General features: G+C 48.7%; 1 protein-coding gene across 1 annotated transcript in view; it reads left to right on the top strand.

Annotated features, from left to right (window-relative positions):
* The window catches only part of LOC141110639 (cell adhesion molecule CEACAM1-like), an 82,736-nt gene that overhangs the window by 51,523 nt on the left and 8,797 nt on the right, over positions 1–22,416 (top strand). Inside the window, exons 7-8 of the mRNA XM_073602107.1 lie at positions 8,827–8,865; positions 14,348–14,400. Coding sequence (XP_073458208.1) covers positions 8,827–8,865; positions 14,348–14,400 — 92 coding nt within the window. The remainder of the gene's footprint in view (positions 1–8,826; positions 8,866–14,347; positions 14,401–22,416) is intronic.

The raw sequence follows: 22,416 nt of genomic DNA, 5'->3' as shown, positions 1-22,416 counted from the left end.
CTCGAGCGTTCTGCCCCGCCCACTCTGCTCCCGCCCACTCTGCTCTCTGCTCCTGCCTCCTGCTGTATGCGGCTGCGTGTGTCGGGACCCGAGAGGCTTAACAGTAAACAGTAAACTTACATTCCTCATCCTCACCGGGCCCCAGGGGCGTACCTAGAGCATTTGGCACCCGGGGTGGATCCTATATCTGGCATCCCCCAACCCCCCAACTTTAAAATGTAAAATGTAAAATCACCCCACTGTGCCCCCTGCATACTACTTTGTACCCCCTTGCCACAACTGGATCCCTTTATATTACACAGCCCCCCGCACCTCTGGACCCCTTTACATTACACAGCACCATGCACCTCTGGACCCCTTTACATTACACAACCCCCTGCACATCTGGACCCCTTTACATTATACAACCCCCTGTATCACTGGGCCCCTTTACATTACACAACCCCCTGCACCACTGGACCCCTTTACATTACACAACCCCGTGCACCACTGGACCCCTTTACATTACACAGCACCCTGCACCTCTGGACCCCTTTACATTACACACCCTCCTGCACCCCTTTACATTACAGAACCCCCTATACCTCTGGACCCCTTTACATTACACAACCCCCTGCACCACTGAAACCCTTTACATTACGCAGCACTCTGCACCTCTGGACCCCTTTACATTACACAACCCCCTGCACCCCTTTACATTGCAGAAATCCCTGCACCTCTGGACCCCTTTACATTACACAACCCCCTGCAGCACTGGACCCCTTTACATTACACAGCACCCTGCACCTCTGGACCCCTTTACATTACACAACCCCCTGCACATCTGGACCCCTTTACATTACACAACCCCCTGCACATCTGGACCCCTGTACATTACACATCCCCCTGCACATTTGGACCCCTTTACATTACACAACCCCCTGCACATCTGGACCCCTTTACATTACACAGCACCCTGCACCCTGAAGCCTTTGGGTTCACACTGGTGTCCTGGAGTTTGTTGCAGTGCTGGGGTATACGCAGTTTTTCTGCATTTTATCCCCATTTGTAGCTGCAGTCCCACAGTCTTCTATTAGTTTTTATAATGTTACTGTGTTTTCTAAAAGCACACCAAAGTTGCAGTATAGAGGACATTTGGTGCGCTTTCAGAAAATGTTGCAAAAATGTGTAACCTAATAGAAGTCTGTGGGACTGTAGTGAAAATGGAGTTAAATGCAGGAAAACTGTGTATACACCTGTACTGCAACTGAACCACCGTGCATCAGTGTGAACCCACTTGAGTCCTGGTTCACATAGAAGCGCAATTCTACTGCGGATTCCTGCATTGCATGTCGCTTGTCGGCAATCACACTGCCCTTTGTAAACTGCTATGGGTGTAAATGAAAAGTTAATGACATCCCCAGATCAGTTTTCAGATTGCAGTGCGAACTGTAAAATGGTGCAAGAATGGGATTGCATAGGTGTGAACACCCATGTGATCCGATTCCAGTGCGGAACAAAAAGAGAGTCCTGCACCATTTTGGAGTGAATGTGATGTGATTTCAGCCATAAGTTTGTATGGCTGAACTTGCATTGCACAGACATCGCATGTGATTTGCACAGCAATGCGGTGCGAATCACATGCAATGTCTGTGATCGCACTGGCTAAAGAAACATGATGTGGCCATCTATTAGTATGGGCTGGTTAAAAGAAAATGCTTTGGATAGAGTTAATTCTGCTGGAGGACAACAGAGGAAAGAGGGGGAGAGAAAAAGATTTGGGAGAGAGAGAGAGGGCAGAATCTGGGCACTGACAGTGCTGCTAACTCACTTGGATGTTCCCAGGATGCTCACACTAGCTTCTGTAGCTGTCGGCTACTTGTGTAAACGTTCCCGCCCCCACATTCCTTTGAGACACAGCACATGGGCTGGATGGAGCTTGGACGGACACAGGAACAGAGGGGAGGGAGGGGGCAGAGCCGATGCAGCCTCTTCCTTTTCTGTGGAGGGGGGGAGGAGTTGTACTCACTGGGCTGTTAGAACGTAATGTAGAATGCACAGCAGTGTGTCAAGTACAGCCGACATCCCTATATTTATGCCCAATGGGTCAGTCCACCTGAACTGGGATCTCCCTGCGCACATCGCCGCTGCCGCTACCATGCCTACCTGTTGTCACTGTTTCATACGCTGCCTGACATCCCCCCAGCGTGCGCCACCTGGTGCGGACCGCCCCCCAGTTAGTACACCACTGCCGAGCCCCACTCGGCTGCGGGCCCCATAGCGCCCGCGTGGGTTGCTATGGTGGTAGTTCCACCACTGCAAGTAGTGTTGGGCAAACGGTTCGGCCTGAGCAGAAGTTTGGCATGAACACCAGAATTTTCAGGGCGTTCAACCGTTTGTTCAGGCCGATGAACACCCCACAATGCACTGTGCAGTGCACAGTGCATTCGAAACCCTGTTTGGCTGAAGCAATGAATTACTGCAATATACTGAAGTATGTCAGGGCACTTTTACTGCAACATATTGGTGTGTCAGTGCACTTTTACTGCAGTAAATTGAAGTGCGTCAGTGCAGTTTTACTGCAGTATATTGTAGTTTGCCAGTGAAGTGTGCCTGTGTAGTCAGTCCTCAAGTTAAAGTGCACCAAATACCATTATTGCCAAGTTGGTTCCAGTGATGATGAGGATGGAGGGGATCATGGGTGTGCGCAGCCTATGGAATTAGGGTGTGCACCCCAAAGCTCAAACACACACTACCAATCACTCACGATGTTCATTCAGAAAGGGATGGGGTGGTAAATTAAAAATTTACTGGCCCTTCACGCACTCACCCTAAAACATTCTGCAGCAACAGCTGGGGGGATAGGAGAAGAGGGAAGCTGGCAGAGCTCGGGGTGGGGGGGAAGGAGGGGGAGTCAGGTCAGTAGGGGGAATCTGTTCTGCACAGGGTGATTAGGGTGTGCCTGGGCACACCTGGCACACTCTGTGCGCACGCCTATGGAGGGGATAATGATGATGAGGTCAGTGGTTTGACTTGGGTGCCGGATAGAGCAGAGGAGGAAAGTGAGGGTGAGGCGCAACCCCAATGAGGCAGTCATCATGGAAGAGTAGAGAGTAGCCACCTTAAAAATACCAGAGATTTGGGTATCACATGCTTGGCAAGGCATTTCATCTCCCACCACTCAGCCCGTTGACAAAAGCACCTGAAAGCCAAAAAAAAGGCAAGAAATTCTGCTCCTCCTCACTCACCTTTCAGGTCTACCCCGGCTATATCTCATGACCTCTCAGCAGCCTCCTCTGACAGGGATAATGGTATAGCAAAGGGTGTCACATGTCCTTGCAGCACATCTGCCATCAGCACACCACTAGCTGTAGAGTATAGCAGGCAAATTTCTCTGCCCCAACTGCTGCTGGCTTTACAACTCCTGCCTTTCCATCTGGGGGATTCTGCCCCTTCTGTGAATTACCAGAATTTGCTGTACCACAATGGCAGGTTCCCAGTCACTACTTCTTTGCACGTTCTGTAAGGCCATTCCAGCTTTATACCATCATGAGGAAGGCAATGTTGTGGCATCATTGGGCAAGGCAGTCAGCCGCAAGGTCCACATTACTGCTGACACGTGGTCCAGCAAGCATGGTCAGGGGACAATATATTTAGTTCACAGCACACTAGGTAACTCTGCTTGCAACTAGGAAGGATGCAGGACAGGTCTCAGTGCTGCTGCTTGTTTTGCCGCCACGTCTCCATACAGCTGATGGTCAGCTTTGTCAGCTCCACCTACTCCTCCTCCATGCCCTCCTCTGCTGAATTGTCCTATGAACCACCAGTACTCCCTAAGCATTCAAGGGGCTTTTCAATGAGTCAGGCTAAAAGATGCCATGCAGTGCTTCAGCTGGTCTGTCTAGGGGACAGGAGCCACACCGGAGCAGAGATTCTTACAGCTCTGCAGGGGCAGGCCCAGAGGTGGCCCACGTCACCCCAGCATGAGCCAGGAATGGTGTTATGCAATAATGTCATTAACCTCCTGTCCACTCTTCAATGGGGAAAGTTGGCACATGTGCCATGCCTGGCAGATGTCCTCAATTTGGTGGTGCAGCATTTCTTAAACAGGTTCCCAAGGTTGGAAGACCTGCTAAAGTAGGCCAGAAGAATCTGTAGCCATTTCAGGCGGTCATACACAGCCAGTGTTTAGTTGGCTGAAATTCAGCAGGAATTCCACCTGCCATAAACTACCTGATTTGTGACATGCCTACCAGGTGGAACTCAACTTTGGCAATGCTGCAGCAGCTGCACATGCAGAAGAAGGCTGTCAACGAGTACTTGTGTGAGTATAGCGCAACAACAGGCTCAGGGGTTTGATGGAGTCTTGGAAAGGTGTCCTTTTTGTCCTGAACGGCTTTGGAATTTGTAGTTGATGTGCGCTATAACCATATAATACTGATGGCATACCTATCACTTACTGGTCAAACAATAGGAGGCAACATTTCTGATGCAGATCTTATCCCAGTATACCAATCTCCTGGATGCTGGTCTTAGATGGTGGTTAGGGTTTTTGGGAGGGGGATAGTTGGGGGGGGGGGGGGGTAGTATATTTGTATATTTATGACCAATTTTAATACAGTCAGTTGAACTATGTTAGTTCAGATTAGACTTGTTTATGTTTATTGGCCCTGTGTGGCCTTTTCTGGGCAGAGCTGGTGTTATGCCAGCTCCACCCAATGGTGGTTTTGTCTTTTGTTACTTGCTTTTTGTGTCAAAAATCCATAAAAAGGAATTTTCCAAAAAAAAAAAAAAAAAACGGGCTCAGGGCGGCTCTGCTTTTTTCCCAACGCCAATGGCTGCTGATAAAGGATGCATGAACTGTACTGTCACCATTTAAAGGAGGCAACAAGGATGGTGAGCCGTGACAATGCATGCATCAGTGACACAATCCCTCTTGTGTTGCTACTGGAGCAGACTGGGCGGTATTATGGTCAGGGCACCTAAAGCAGAGCAGCGGGAGGAAGAGGAGGATTTCCTTTCCCCTCAAGGCCTGCTTTATGCAGACACCATTCTTACGACACCACAGAACACACAAGAAGAGGAGGAGGAGGAGGATTCTGTCAGTTTTGGAGGCATTGAAGCAGAGGAAGACATACATCAAACATTAAAGTCATTGTTAAGCTACTTAATGCACTTTATACTATCCTGTTTGTTTAATAATCATATGTTATGAGGAAATAAAATCGCGCTAATACAAAGTGTGGTGAAAACCGCAAAGTTAAGTGCCATAAATAATAATGATAGTATGAATACTAAATATAGTGTTAGGATTAATGAGACCTCCACCTGGGGATCGTCACCATGAATCACAGCAGAATGATGTATTCACCAGAAAAAAACACACAAAGTGCTTTCTGGTGAATACATCATTCTGCTGTGATTCATGGTGACGATCCCCACTGACGCTGTGGTATCCAGTGCCTACCTGTGAGATCCCGGGCTGGGGTTACAGCCATCTGCTCAGCGTGGTCCCCTGTAATAAGGGACAATCGCTTTCTGGTAAGCGGCAGTGTTTTCCTGAGGTGGAGGTCTCATCAATGCACTTGTCACTATAATGCAGGCCTCTTGAACCCCTTGGGAAAGAGAGCCCTGACTGATGGGGGCATAACCAGGGTGGAGTAGGTGACTATATGGTCACTGCAGATTGGTGGTGGGACGGGACGGGGTTGGGCCTGAGCTCACTAGTGTGGCGCCCCAGGGGATTCTGGGTCTTTTCAGAAGAAGATTTGGTAAGAGCTGCCCACCCTCCCGCCCTAATTATGGTTGGTATGTCACAGCTTGCCAGCAAACATGGCTGTAATAGGTATGCCCTTGATGTTAATTGGGAGATAGACGGCCGGTTCGGCACTTATGGTAAGGACAGGCCCCTCAGTTATCTCCCTTTCACCATTTGGAATTGGGTGCTCACAGTGCAACTGTGACTGGCACTGTTGGAATGTTTAATGTTATATGTTCAAGTTATTAAAAGCTGTGGCCTTGCCCTTTCCAACATTAATGGTTGTAAGCGGTTTTTATTGGATGGGACGAAGGGGTAAGGTTAAAAGTTGGCTGTAAAATGGTATGGTATGGGACCTGGGCTTATTGCACCTCAGCAGTCATGTGAATCTACACTACTTATCACTTTGGGATTTGTTTTTCACAACATGGACTTTCTTATGTATCTACCATCATACATTTAACTTCACTTTTCTTTGTAATCATTATGGACAATTTTCAACAGTACTTTCCCTATGCCTGCACGTTTGTTTGATTACAATTGTATAATTATTTAGTTTTTAATTTTTGTATCTTAACACTATATTTAGTATTCATTACTATCATTATTATTTGTGGCACTTAAAGCGGGGGTCCACCTATCTATCGTTTTTTTTTTTTGGAGTTCATTCACAAACTTTTCTTCTCATGATTATCTACTCACATGTTCTGTGTAATAAGTCCGCCTGTGTCCGATTTCGTTGTAAAGAATAACTTATAAAATTCACTGAAGGCGGTTTCCATCTTCATTGTGGGCATTTGAAGCCCACAAGCATGTATTTCCTGGATGCGGTGAATGCTGTGAGCTCCCAGCATTCACCGAGATGTTGTGATGACGCTGTTGCACAATGCATGCTGGGAAGCCTGAGACTAGCTCCCAGGGGACTGTGGGAGGTCTGGGAGAGGCTAGAAACACGCCTACTCCCATGGGAGGAAAACCAGGAAGTGCTAAGAAGATTAGAAAAAAAAAGGTAATTACGGCGATTTAAATTTTTTTACACAGCATGTCAGCATCTAGGCAAGGAAGAGAATGCATAGAGATAATGTTCAAAATTTGGGTGGAACCCCGCTTTAACTTTGCAGTTTTCACCACACTTTGTATTAGCGCGACTTTATTTCCTCATAACTTTGATTGGTGTCGTATAACACGCCTTAGTTGCAGCTCCGCTTATTTACTTTACTTGTTAGCGCAGTATTCTTCATATACCTAATAATCATATGTGCCGTTCTTTACCAGTTTTCAGAGTGCATGTAACCCGCCAGCTCTCTCCTCTCTCTGTCTGACAGCTGCAGCTGGCAGGGCCAAGGATTCCGGGAGGTGGGAGAAGGATAGGAGGAGAGAGGCTGCACTAAATTGTGGCCTCATCATGCAGACTGGTTCCCAAAGTCATTGTTTATAAAATAAAGAAAGCCTGCAGGAAGCTCCGCACTGGTAGGTGATACTGATAGGCAGCACTGATCGTGGCACTGATGATGAGGCACTGATGGGCATTGATGGGTGGCCCTGGTGGAGAAAGATAGGTGGCACTGTGGGCACTGGTAGGTGACAATATGGGCACTGGTAGGTGGCACTGGTGGCTACTGATAAGTGGCAATAACAGGTGGCACTGCTGGGCACTGATGAGGCAGTCCCTCTGACAGAAGCCGGTGATCGGCTTTTTTTTCTTCTCATGCTGACAGTGAGAGGGGGAAAAAAATACTGATTACCAATCTTCTGTTTACATCACGTGATCAGCTGTCATTGGCTGACAGCTGATCACATAATAAGGGGCCGGGATCCTTATGCCGCGTACACACGACCGGACTTTCTGGCAAACTAGGTCAGACGGGATTAGTCCGTCGGACAATCCCATTGTGTGTGGGCTAGTCTGATCGTTTTTTTAGGAAAAAATTAGACGGACCTAGAAAAAGAACATATTTCAAATCTGTCCGACGGACTAAAAATCGGGAAACCGTTCGTCTGTGTGCTGGTCCGATGGACCAAATACGACACAAGGGAAGCTATTGGCTACTGGCTATTGAACTTCCTTTTTTTTGTCCCGTTTACGTCATCACATACAAAACGAATGGACTTTCGATCGGACTTAGTCTGTTTGTGTGCGGCCAAGTCCGTTCGTTCAGAAAGTCAGTCGGACCTCTGCCGAAAGTCCATCGGGAAGACCGTCGGACCTAGTTTGCCGGAAAGTCCGGTCGTGTGTACGCGGCATTAGACTCGGTCATCACAGAGCGCGCTGCGCGCAAACCACAGCGATGCGCAGGCAGCTCCTGCACGGGGAGGACATCCATGGACGCCCTCCCAGCAATTAAGGCCTGCTCTGTAGTCGTCTTTTGGCTATAGCGCGGGCGGCAAGTAATTCAAGCGTTTGTAAAGGAAAACATAAAAAATGGTGTCCTCAATGCTAAGAAATACAGGCAGATACATCACGTCATACCATCGGGGAGGCGTGTGATTGGCCCAAAAGAATATTCTGCAGCATGACATCAACTCCAAACATTCAGCCAATGTCATTAAGAGTTATCTTCAGTGTAAAGAAGAACAAGGATTCCTGGAAGTGATTTTTTTGGCCCACGCAGTGCCCTGATCTCATCATTACATGAAGAGACAGAAGGAGGCAGCCGACATCCACAGATTTGTGGTTAGTTCTCCAAGATGTTTGGAACAACCTACCTGCCGAGTTCCTTCAAAAACTGTGTGCAAATGTATCTAGAAGAATTTATGCTATTGTAAAGGTAAAGGGTGGTCACATCAAATATTGATTTGATTTGGATTTATCTTCTGTTCATTTCCTTTGAATTTAGTTAATTGATAAAAATAAATGAATAACACTTTTATTTCTGAAAACATTCTTATTTATAGCATTTTTCACACCTGCCTAAAACTTTTGCACAGGACTGTATATTTATGGGCATCAAACCTCACAATCCTGTGACTGATTGCTGCAATCTAAGGGCCATATTTCTGCTTCTGAGATGTTTTATTGAATTGGATATATCAACTGCAAACAGTTACATGTTAATATTTTTGTGTATTTTTTATTTTTTTTTTGATAGAGAGAGACCTCAATTATAAATTCAGAATCAAACTATGAGGTGGGTACAATATATGAACAATATGCATAATACATATGTTTAATAATACTATATTTTCATAAATATGTACAATTAAATAATAATAAAAAATAATTAAATAATTAAAATAAAAAATATGTAAAAATAATGTGTGTGTGTGTATATATATATATATATATATATATATATATATATATATATATATATATATATATATATATATACAGTATCTCATAGAAGTGAATACACCCCTCACATTTTTGTAAATATTTTATTCTATCTTTTCATGTGACAACACTGAAGAAATTACACTTTGCTACAATGTAAAGTAGTGAGTGTACAGCTTGTATAAAAGTGTGATTTTGCTGTCCCCTCAAAATAACTCACACGGTCATTTAATGTCTTAATGGCAACAAAAGTGAGTACACCCCTAAGTGAAAATGTCCAAATTGGGCCCAAAGTGTATCTTGTGTGGCCACCATTATTTTCCAGCACTGCCTTAACCCTCCCATCACGGAGCTGGTGGATGTTAGAGACCTTGCGCTCCTCCACCTTCCGTTTGAGGATGCCCCACAGATGCTCAATAGGGTTTAGGTCTGGAGACATGCTTGGCCAGTCCATGACCTTTACCCTCAGCTTCTTTAGTAAGGCAGTAGTTGTCTTGGAGGTGTGTTTGCGGTCGTTATCATGTTGGAATACTGCCCTGCGGCCCAGTCTCCGAAGGGAAGGGATTATGCTCTGCTTCAGTATGTCACAGTACATGTTGGCATTCATGGTACCCTCAATGAACTGTAGTTCCCCAGTGCCAGCAGCACTCATGCAGCTCCAGACCATGACACTCCCACCACCATGCTTGACTGTAGGCAAGACACACTTGTCTTTGTACTCCTCACTGGTTGCCGCCACACACGCTTGACACCATCTGAATGAAATACGTTTATCTTGGTCTCATCAGACCACAGGACATGGTTCCAGTAATCCATGTCCTTAGTCTACTTGTCTTCAGCAAACTGTTTGCAGGCTTCCTTGTGCACCATCTTTATAAGAGGCTTCCTTCTGGGAGGACAGCCATGCAGACCAATTTGATGCAGTGTGCGGCGTATGGTCTGAGCACTGACAGGCTGACCCCCCACCCCTTCAACCTCTGCAGCAATGCTGGCAGCATTAGTACGTCTATTTCCCAAAGACAACCTCTGGATACGTGCACTCAACTTACATAGTTACATAGTAGGTGAACTTCTTTGGTCGATTCTGGCCTATTCTGCGTGGAACCTGTCCTGTTAAACCACTGTGTGGTCTTGGCCACCGTGCTGCAGCTCAGTTTCAGGGTCTTGGTAATCTTCTTATAGCCTAGGCCATCTTTATGTAGAGCAAAAATTCTTTTTTTCAGATCCTCAGAGAGTTCTTTACCATGAGGTGCCATGTTAAACTCCCAGTATGAGAGAGTGAGAGCGATAACACCAAATTTAACATACTGCTGCCCATTCACACCTGAGACCTTGTAACACTAAGGAGTCACATGACACCGGGGAGGGAAAATGGCTAATTGGGCCCAATTTGGACATTTTCACTTAAGGGTGTACTCACTCTTGTTACCAGCAGGTTAGACATTAATGGCTGTGTGTTGAGTTATTTTGAGGGGATAGCAAATTTACATTGTTATACAAGCTGTACACTCACTACTTTACATTGTAGCAAAGTGTCATTTCCTCAGTGTTGTCACATGAAAATATATGTGAGGGGTGTACTCACTTTTGTGAGATACTGTATATTCACACACACATTATATCTGTCTATCTATATTTGGACATTTGGGTATTAGGATAGGGTGGCAAAGGCATAGTTGCCAACATTCCCAAAAAATGTATAGGGACACTTTTTTGTCTTACAATATACAATATAAGTGTAACTGTTACACTATAATGCCATCTGTTTGTCTGTATTGGGAAGATCTAAAATTACTATTTGATTTTCCACTCTTGTGTTGTTTTATTAACGCATTACCTTTCAGGGATTAACTCATTTTTGACTATTTTCTCATATTCTATGGACCTTGCTTTGTGCACTGGTGCGCAGTCGTGTTGGAACAGGAAGGAGCCATCCCCAAACTGTTCCCACAAAGTTGGGAGCATGAAATTGTCCAAAATGTCTTGGTATGCTGATGTCTTAAGAGTTCCCTTCACTGGAAGTAAGGGGCCAAGCCCAACCCCTGAAAAAAAAACCCCACACCATAATCCCCCCTCTACCAAATGATTTGGACCAGTGCGCAGATCAAGACATAGGTAATCAAGTTTGGAGTGGAGGAACTTGACTGGTCTGCACAGAGTCCTGACCTCAACCGAATAGAACATCTTTGGGATGAATTAGAGCGGGGACTGCGAGCCAGGCCTTCTCGTCCTCATCAGTGCCTGACCTCACAAATGCACTTCTGGAAGAATGGTCTAACATTCCCATAGACACACTCCTAAACCTTGTTGCCAGCCTTCCCAGAAGAGTTTAGGCTGTTATAGCTGCAAAGGGTGGGCCAACTCAATGTGGCGCCGCTCCTCTCTCTCTCCAACTCAATATTGAACCCTGCGAACTAAGACTGGGATACCACTAAACTTTATGCTTGTGTGTAAAGGCAGGCGTCCCAATACTTTTGGTAATATAGTGTAGATTGATATAGATATTATTTTAGCTTTTTTCTCAAATGGTTTCTTTTCTCAGTGGGCTGAACAAAAATACAGATTCCTCCATCCACATAAATGAGTGAATGGACAGTGCCGCTCAACAGAATACATTAATCAGTGGTGTTAGCTGATTGACTGAAGCCTCTGATTGAACAGGCCAAGTTTCGATCAGTGTATGACCAGCTTCATGCTCTGCTTTGACAAGGTACACAATGGTTGCTGATTAATTCTCCTTCTTACAATGCAAGTCTATGTGGTCTATATATGAATTTTTAATAAGGTAAACAAGGGAACAAGATGTTTGTAAAAATGTTAACGTCACCTTAAAAATTGCTGTAGAGTAAACACTAATGATGACTCAAAATATATTTTTACTGAAAATACACTTTCTTTTTAAAGAAAACCTATGCTACAAGAACTGTAGAGTCTGGTATTGGTGGCCTCCCTCTAATGCCGCGTACACATGATCGGGATTTTGGTCGGAAAAAGATATGAAGGCTTTTCCGACGGGATTCCGCTCAAGCTTGCCTTGCATACACACGGTCACACAAAAGTTTGTTGAACTTTCGACCGTCAAGAACGCGGTGACGTACAACACTACGACGAGCCAAGAAAATGGAGTTCAATGCTTCCGAGCATGCGTCGAATTGTTTCCGAGCATGCGTAGGAATTTTGCGCGTCGGAATTGCTACAGACGATCGCATTTTCGGAAAGGAACTCTTTCCGACTGAAAAATTGAGAACATGCTCTCAATCTTTTGCTGTCTGGAATTCGGCCAGCAAAAGTCCGATGGAGTATACACACTGTCGCATTTTCTGACCAAAAGCTCTCATCGTTCTTTTGCTGGCCAAATTTCCAATTGTGTGTATGCGGCATAAGATTGCTAGGTGCCTTGCTATCTCTATTCTCAATATACATGATACATTGCCCATAAGTGAAAACAGAGCAAAGTTAGAACTCCCACTACACACACATGTTCAGGGTTTGGTATCTTGCAACATACTGAAATCTCTGAATCAGTGTAACATGCAGACAACTACCAATTTTAAAAGGCTTGCTTAGCAATGATGGCCTATGTATAGTCTCAGTACAGGTTTTTCTTTAAAGCAGAACTACATCCCAAAAAATAATTTTAAAAAGAAAATATAAAACAAATTTGAAGCAGGAATAATCAAGCCTGGAAGTGGTGGAGAACCCTCCCAGGAGACCAACTAACATTCCAGCCCTATCCCTCATACCCTCATTTCCTGTTTATACCTACTCCCTACCTCTATCTACCTTCTCTTGACACGACTTTCTATACCTACATTCCCCTCTCCCGTCTGATCCCCCCAAACTAGGAAAAGGGAAACAATCCTTGATACAGCCCAGGTCCCCTAAGCAACTACAACTACAAGTCCAACTTATCCTCTTTGAGTTCAACTTTAAGAGTGGAGATCAATATGACCAACCATGGTTGGCAGATGCAACATCTTAAGACCAAAAATACTTAATCTTGCTTCTAACATTTCCAGAAGTTGTGGGTGACAACACCACGCCCCACTGGTATAAACAAACAAGAAAGGAGGGAGAAAACAAGTCCTGCTAAACCAAAACCCACGATAGGGAGTGATCTGTATACACCCTAGTACAGCTTACCTAAATATGGTACTGTTGTTATAGCCAAAGGAACTATGCATATGAAAAAATTCCTGGTATCCCTACCAGGATCTAAAAGCGGCTACTTTGGCAACAAAAAGTCTAAATCTGGGTATGTTTCTATAAAAATACAAAATTTATTGAACCCACTTTGGGCACGCACTACATAGATTTAAAATGCAACTGTAAATAATAATGCAGCTTCACACTACAAACTTCTCTCAAGAAGGAGAGGTTCCCCAAAGAAGGGTAATCTCATAGACACATTCAGAAAAAAGAAAAGAAAAAACACATAAACAAAACCATACACAAACACAATCAAAAACCAAAAAACCAAAACACAGAAAGTCCGGATAGCAAGAGCTATCTTCTTGCTCACAAATTCTTTGGGAATGTACACCTTCTCAGGGCAGAAGTTCATTATTGCGGGATTTTGAACAACCGGCTATCCCTGTGTGTAGCAGTGAGGCACAGTGACTTTTTTCCTCCCGGAAAATATTGGAAGTCGAGACCCAAGGTAAGTTTTTTTTTTTTTTCTTAAAACTGCATTTTTGGATACAATTTATATACCCTTTTCTTACAGAAGTGGCATAGGGCTGTCATTTTCAAGGACTGTCCTCTTTAAAGTGGAGTTCCACCCACTTTTGCAACTCTTCAGCATCCCTCACTAAACTGCGCACTGTAAATGAATTGGATATTTTTAATTTTTTTTTCTCAGCACCTACTGTATATCTGCTGTATTCATTTTTCACTTCCTCCTCCCTGGCCGTGGCCCATCGCATCATTTCCTGTTTGCAATGCCTCCTGGGAAGGGGGCGGCAACTTCCTCTGACACTGCTGTTGCTATGGAAACCTGACCTAAAACCTATTACACTGCTTGTGCTGCACTGAGCATGTGCGAGATCTGCAAGGATGAGATCCAGGAAGAAATACAGTCTGGCTTCAGGTGCCCACACTTAAGATGGCCACAGCCTGCTGTAAGTTTATAAAATAACATACTACTGCTATAAACTAACAAAACAGACCTTAGTTTACAGACTAACTTTACTGGAATACATTAAGCTTGTGTATTATAGGGGTATTTTTATATAAAAAGTACAATTTCGGCCGGAACACCACTTTAAAGCAAGGCCTAATTTGCATTTACCTTTAAATACTAATATCTAATTGCTTTTGTTTTTTTTTTATTCCAGCAGCTGAAACATAAGGACAAAGCTACATACAGTACACTGACTCCAAGTCCAAGGTAATAAACCTGGTAATAACAGATGTAATCCTTCTGCTAAGTTAGTCACAGGCACAAGCAAGAGGTCATAAATTGAAGAACATCATCATAGAAAAAGGCATATATGTGTATAATAGTTATGCACCTATTCCTTTCTTTGCTATAGAAAGGAATAAAAATAGAATAAAAAAATAAATAAAGGTTTTGTTTTTTAGACAGGTAAATATGAAATACTGCATTTAAATTGATTGTAAATGCTTCCTTTTCTTTTTAACATATGGGTGTATACTCACCTGCTCTGTGCAATAGAATTGCACAGAGCAGTTCCAACTCTCCTCTTCTCAGGTCACCCATTGGCACTTCTGGGTCCTCCTCTCTGTTGAGTGCCCCCATAGAAAGCCACTTTCTATGGGGGCACTCGTGCAGGCCTCAGCTCCGCTCCCTGCTCCCTCGTCACTGACTTTGATTGAAAGCAGCAGCAGCCAATGGCTCCTGCTGCCTCAGCAAAGTCTGTGAGACCAGAAAGCGGGGTGAGAGAAGAGCTGCAGACGAGCACACACTGGATCGAATGAAGGCTTAAGTAAGTAAGGGGGGGAGGGGTGAGCAGGGATACTGATGCCTAAACCTTTTTTACCTTAATGCAAGGAATGTGTTAAGTTAAAAAAAAGTTCAGGCTTTAAAGACACTTTAAATATTTGTATTCTCCTTTTCAGCCAAAAGGGTGGAGTTCTTGCCTTCATTTGATCTTTTCCAGTCTGTCTTTACCGCTTGTTGTAAAAAATCTGTTGCTTACAAAATTCAGTAGCTGAAATTTACGCAAACAAGTAAAGTAATTTTTGAGCTTTAGGCATATTTGGCCCCATAGACTTCAAAGGAAGTGTTCTGAAACCGCACAACACAAGTGTTTTTATGTGCATGACTAGGGCCGGTGCAAGGATTTTTTGACACTCTAGGCGAAACCTCATTTTGCAGCCCCCTATGGGCCCGCCCCTGACTCCACCCAGTGTTAAATGGTTTGATTCAAACCTCTAACTTCTACATCTGCAAGACAGTGCGTTCTTTTGAAAAACAACAGACTTACAAGCAGGATCACAAGGTGAATATAAAAGAGAAAACCTAAAAACAAAAAAAACAAAAACGAATGCAGCCACCCATCTAAGAATCGGTAAGCTGCAGTATAATAAATATTTTGCTTTGCTTTAATACCACTTTAAGAGGATAAAGTTAATCAAGTAATTCTGTTATACATCAATGTATAGGCAGATGATGGTAAGGGAGGAGTTAAAACAGGAGATAAACAGACTGGAGTAAAGCTACTTCCAGTGCTGGCAAGTAAAGAGAGAGACAGGGGATCAGGGAGAGAGGGGGGTCATGGAGAGAGAGGGGGGGGGCATGGAGAGAGAGGGGGTCATGGAGAGAGAGGGTGGTCAGAGAGAGAGAGGGGGTCAGGGAGAGAGAGGGGGGGCATGGAGAGAGAGGGGGTCATGGAGAGAGAGGGTGGTCAGGGAGAGAGAGGGGCTCAGGGAGAGAGAGGGGCTCAGGGAAAGAGAGAGGGGGTCAGGGAGAGAGAGGGGGGTAGAGAGAGAGAGGGGGGGTCAGAGAGACAGAGGGGGATAAGGGAGAGAGAGGGGGATCAGGAAGAGAGAGGAGGGGTGTCTGGGAAAGAGAGGGGGTCAGGGAGAGAGAGGGGGGATCAGGGAGAGAAAGGGGGGTCAGGGAGAGAGAGGGGGGTCAGGGAGAGAGAGGGGAATCAGGAAGAGAGAGGGGGATCAGGAAGAGAGAGGGGGATCAGGGAGAGAGAGGGGGGTCAGGGAGAGAGAGGGGGGTCAGGGAGAGAGAGAGGGGATCAGGGAGAGAGAGGGGGTGAGGGAGAGAGAGGGGGGTCAGAGAGACAGAGAGGGATCAGGAAGAGAGAGGGGGTCAGGGAAAGAGAGAGGGGGGATCAGGGAGAGAGAGGGGGGTCGGGGAGAGAGGGGTGTCAGGGAGAGAGAGGAGGGTCAGGGAGAGAGAGGGGGGTCAGGGAGAGAGAGAGGGGATCAAGGAGAGAGAGGGGATGAGGGAGAGAGAGGGGGTCAGGGAGAGAGAGGGGGGTCAGAGAGACAGAGGGGGATCAGGGAAAGAGAGAGTCTGGTCAGTGATAGAGCTCACTCGCTTGGAATGGTCCCCAGGGGCTCACTGGTTCATTCAGCAATTTTTCGGTGTGGCTTTTGGCTGCTTGTTTTTAATCTTCCCGCCCACCTCCTCTTCACAGACGGAGCGCACAGGAGGGGCGGGACTTGGAAAAGTGTGTAGCTATTCAGGGCAGACATACTGGAGCGGAGAGCGGTGCGCGCGGGGGGGGTGACGCTGCTTGACACATGTGCAGGAGTAGAATAACCAGTGGCCAGGCGCCCTAGGCGGTTGCCTAGTCCGCCTAGTGGTAGCACCACCAGCCCTGTGCATGACTGATGGATGTGCAGATTGTTGAGGCTCTGGCTACCTATAAAATTAAACAATTGACCTCCTCCTTCCCCTCCCAAATTGACCAGACGACAGTCATTTTTTTGGAGTTGAATGGCCATAGAAGCCCCATTACGTACAAAAAATTGTCACCTCCTTGTTGACCTTTATTCTGGCTCTGTGGATTTTTTCAACAGAACGAGCCAAACGGCAACCATATCAGACCACACAAAGATGGTATCCGGAAAATAGGAGCGAAGTCTCAAAAAAAACAAATTTAATGTACCTGACCAGCTCGCGTATGCATCGCAAGCCAAGGTCATTGTAAAAAAAACACATCAGGGGGCCTATCCAATCGAGCGTAATGGTGCATTTCAGGCAGGACTCTGGACCATAACATTCCAGGAACACCAAGTCACCGAACTGTAACCTCTCCTCTATTCCAACCCAGCTGCCTACCCTCCATCCGAACCACAGCCCCCCTGGCCCCCCAATAAAAATAGGAGAGACGCCAGGATCCACACCAGGCAGGCCTCTGAATCTGAAAGAAAAAGAACAGGGGAGGGGGAAATACAACCCCCCAAGAAACCCAAACAACCCCAGTACTAAACAACAAGCATATTAGACACAAACCAAGACAGAGAGGAAGAATTGCATGAAACCCACTGAAAGAACACCTCCCAACACCCGTAATCTGCAGAACTTACAATAAATGAGGGCGCATATAGGACTGAAATCGGATTGATTCTCACCGCCCAATACGCTGAACAACCTGGTCATCCAGGGCCCATCTGACCGCTTCTGTAGCCGCCCCAGTCTGGAAAGAATGAGAAGAATAGTTGTCCCCACTCAACCCGGCAGAAGAAAGACATTTTTTGAACATGGCCTTAAACTGGAATCGAGACAGAGCTGTTCCATCTGTACCCCATGCACAAAGAAAACACCCGGAAGATCGGGCCTAAGGCTGGAAAAAACCCCCACTGCCTGAACTGGGCACACTGGGGAAGAGGGGACTTCACACAACCTCAATTCTAAAGACCTTCCCCAACTGATCCGTTTTTGATTTCCGAAGAAAAAGACCCCCGGTATTGTCCCGTGATCACACATCATGTACACCCAAACCACCTTCACCCTGCTTATTCTGACTGACAAGTTGCCTCACTCAAAAAGCCCCAAAAAAGCCAGCACAAAGAGGGCCCGAAATAAAGCCACCTCATACACAGACAAACAAACCTTATCCAACCTTTCTGACCCACCACAGCACTGAGGTCTGAAAAAGAAACCGGGCGTCTAGAGTCAGCTACAGAGCATACTTGCCAACAGTCCAGATTTTCCTGGGACAATCACGATTTTGGGACCCTTGTCCCGATCTGAGCTTGTCCTAATTAAAATCCTTGGATTTCGCTTTTGTCCCGGGAAATCGGGAAAGTTTTTGTCAAAAAACGGCTGTGGGCTACACAAAGATGGCTGCTGCCTGGAGTACTGTTTCCCTGTGTGCTCAGTGGAGAGGGGAGGGGCAGCCAATCGGCTTTTCTCTGCAGTGTACAAGTAGACAATTTTCTTGCACACTGAAGCCGATTGGCTGCAGCACAGTGACGGATCGGAGACCCCTCCCCTCTCCACTGAACACAAGGAAGAGATCAGCCGCCGCCAACCCTCCTCCCCGTGTGTCCAATGAGCAGGGACACTGAGGACCGGGCTCTGCTGGGTACACCGATGTAAGGACTGGGCTGGGGACACCGAGGACCGGCTCTGCTTGGGACACTGAGGTAAGGACCGGGCTAGGGACACTGATGTAAGGACCGAGCTGGAGACACTGAGGACCGGGCTCTGCTGGGGACACTGATGACTGGGCTCCGCTGGGGACACTGAGGACTGGGCTCCGCTGAGGACACTGATGTAAGGACTGGACTGGGGACACTGATGTAAGGACCGGGTTGGGGACACGGAGGACTGGGCTCCGCTAGGGACACTGAGGACCGGGCTCCGCTGGGAAAACTGAGGACCAGGCTCTGCTGGGGACACTGATGTAAGGACCGGCTCTGCTTGGGACACTGATGTAAGGACCTGGCTAGGGACACTGATGTAAGGACCGGGCTGGGGACACTGAGGACCGGGCTCCGCTGGGGACACTGAGGACCGGACTCCGCTGGGGACACTGAGAACCAGGCTCCGCTGGGGACACTGAGAACCAGGCTCCGCTGGGGACACTGAGAACCAGGCTCCGCTGGGGACACTGAGAACCAGGCTCCGCTGGGGACACTGATGACCGGGCTCTGCTTGGGACACTGATGTATGGACCAAGCTGGGGACACTGATGTATGGACCGGGCTGGGGACACTGAGGACTGGGCTCCGCTAAGGAAACACTGAGGATCGGGCTCCGCTGGGGACACTGAGGACCGGGCTCCGCTGGGGACACTGATGTTAGGACCAGGCTGGGGACACTGAGAACCAGGCTCCGCTGGGGACACTGAGAACCAGGCTCCGCTGGGAACACTGAGAACCAGGCTCTGCTTGGGACACTGATGTATGGACCAAGCTGGGGACACTGATGTAAGGACCGGGCTGGGGACACTGAGGACTGGGCTCCGCTAAGGAAACATTGAGGACCGGGCTCCGCTGGGGACACTGAGGACTGGGCTCCGCTGGGGACACTGAGGACCAGCCTCCGCTGGGGACACTGAGGACCGGGCTCTACTGGGGACACTGATGTAAGGACCAGGCTGGGGATACTGAGGACTAGGTTCTGCTGGGGACAATGAGGACTGCGCTCCGCTGAGGACACTGATGTAAGGACCAGGCTCCACTGGGGTCACTGATGTGAATCGGGCTCCGCTAGGGACACTGAGGACTGGGCTCTGCTTGGGACACTGATGTTAGGACCAGGCTGGGGACACTGATGTAAGGACCGGGCTGGGGACACTGAGGACTGGCCTCCGCTAGGGACACTGAGGACCGGGCTCCACTGGGGACACTGAGGACTGGGCTCCGCTGGGGACACTGAGGACCGGGCTCTGATAGGGACACTGATGTAAGGACCGGGCTGGGGACACTGAGGACCGGGCTCCGCTGGGGACACTGAGGACTGCGCTCCGCTGGGGACACTGATGTAAGGGCTGGGCTCCACTGGGGGCACCTGATGTAAGGAAGGACTCTGCTCGGGGCACCTGATGTAAGGACCAGGCTCTGCTGGGGACACTGATGTAAGGACCGGGCTCCGCTGGGGACATTGAGGACTGGGCTCTGTTGGGGACACTGATGTAAGGACCGGGTTGGGGACACTGAGGACCGGGCTCCGCTAGGGACACTGAGGACCAGGCTCTGCTGAGGACACTGATGTAAGGACCGGGTTCCGCTGGGGACACTGAGGACCCCCTCTGCTTGGGACACTGATGTAAGGACCGGGCTGGGGACACTGATGTAAGGACCGGGCTGGGGACACTGAGGACCGGGCTCCGCTGGGGACACTGAGGACTGGGCTCCGGTGGGGACACTGAGGACCGGGCTCCGCTGGGGACACTGAGAACCAGGCTCCGCTGGGGACACTGATGACTGGGCTCTGCTTGGGACACTGATGTATGGACCAAGCTAGGGACACTGATGTAAGGACCGGGCTGGGGACACTGAGGACCGGGCTCCGCTAAGGAAACACTGAGGATCGGGCTCCGCTGGGGACAATGAGGACCGGGGCCGGTGGGGACACTGAGGACCAGCTCTGCTGGGGACACTGAGGACCAGGCTCCACTAGGGACACTGAGGACTGGGCACTGCTGGGGACACTGATGAAAGGACCAGGCTGGGGACACTGTGGACTGGGCTCCGCTGGGGACAATGAGGACCCTGCTCCGCTGGGGACACTGATGTAAGGACCAGGCTCCACTGGGGACACTGATGTAGGGACCAGGCTCCACTGGGGTCACTGATGTAAGGACCGGGTTCCGCTGGGGACACTGATGTAAGGACCGGGCTCCGCTGGAGACACTAAGGACCGGGCTCTGCTTGGGACACTGATGTAAGGACCAGGCTGGGGACACTGATGTAAGGACCGGGCTGGGGACACTGAGGACCGGCCTCCGCTAGGGACACTGAGGACCGGGCTCCGCTGGGGACACTGAGGACCGGGCTCTGATAGGGACACTGATGTAAGGACCGCACTGGGGACACTGAGGACCGGGCTCCACTGGGGACACTGAGGACCGCGCTCCGCTGGGGACACTGGTGTAAGGATGGGCTCCACTGGGGGCACCTGATGTAAGGATGGACTCTGCTGGGGGCACCTGATGTAAGGACCAGGCTCTGCTGGGGACACTGATGTAAGGACCAGGCTCCACTGGGGTCACTGATGTAAGGACCGGGCTCCGCTGGGGACACTGATGTAAGGACCGGGCTCCGCTGGAGACACTGAGGACCGGGCTCTGCTTGGGACACTGATGTAAAGACCAGGCTGGGGACACTGATGTAAGGACCGGGCTGGGGACACTGAGGACCGGCATCCGCTAGGGACACTGAGGACCGGGCTCTGCTGGGGACACTGAGGACCGGGCTCTGCTGGGGACACTGAGGACCGGGCTCTGATAGGGACACTGAGGACTGGTCTCTGATAGGGACACTGATGTAAGGACCGGGCTGGGGACACTGAGGACCGGGCTCCGCTGGGGACACTGAGGACCGTGCTCCGCTGGGGACACTGGTGTAAGGATGGGCTCCACTGGGGGCACCTGATGTAAGGATGGACTCTGCTGGGGGCACCTGATGTAAGGACCGAGTTGGGGATACTGAGGACCGGGCTCTGCTTGGGACACCGATGTAAGGACTGGGCTAGGGACACTGAGGACCAGCTCTGCTTGGGACACTGAGGTAAGGACCGGGCTAGGGACACTGATGTAAGAACCGGGCTGGGGACACTGAGGACCGGCTCTGCTGAGGACACTGATGACCGGGCTCCGCTGGGGACACTGATGTAAGGACCGGGTTGGGGACACTGAGGACTGGCTCTGCTTGGGACACTGATGTAAGGACCGGGCTGGGGACACTGATGTAAGGACTGGGTTGGGGACACTGAGGACTGGGCTCCGCTAGGGACACTGAGGGCCAGGCTCCGCTGGGGACACTGATGTAAGGAACGGGTTCCACTGGGGACACTGAGGACTGGCTCTGCTTGGGACACTGATGTAAGGACCAGGCTGGGGACACTGACGACCGGGCTCCGCTGTGGACACTGAGGACTGGGCTTTGCTGGGGACACTGAGGACCGGGCTCCGCTGGGGACACTGAGGACCGGGCTCCGCTGGGGACACTGAGTACTGGGCTCCACTGGGGACACTGATGACCGGGGCCCGGTGGGGACACTGAGGACCAGCTCTGCTGGGGACACTGAGGACCAGGCTCCACTAGGGACACTGAGGACTGGGCACTGCTGGGGACACTTATGAAAGGACCAGGCTGGGGACAATGAGGACCCTGCTCCGCTGGGGACACTGGTGTAAGGACCGGGCTCCGCTGGGGACACTGATGTAAGGACCGGGCTCCGCTGGAGACACTGAGGACCTGGCTCTGCTTGGGACACTGATGTAAGGACCAGGCAGGGGACACGCAC

Source organism: Aquarana catesbeiana, linkage group LG10 (genome assembly GCF_042186555.1).
Source record: "Aquarana catesbeiana isolate 2022-GZ linkage group LG10, ASM4218655v1, whole genome shotgun sequence".
Lineage (NCBI taxonomy): Eukaryota > Metazoa > Chordata > Amphibia > Anura > Ranidae > Aquarana > Aquarana catesbeiana.
Note: the sequence above shows the minus strand (reverse complement) of the source record. Positions and strands in the feature narration are given on the sequence as shown.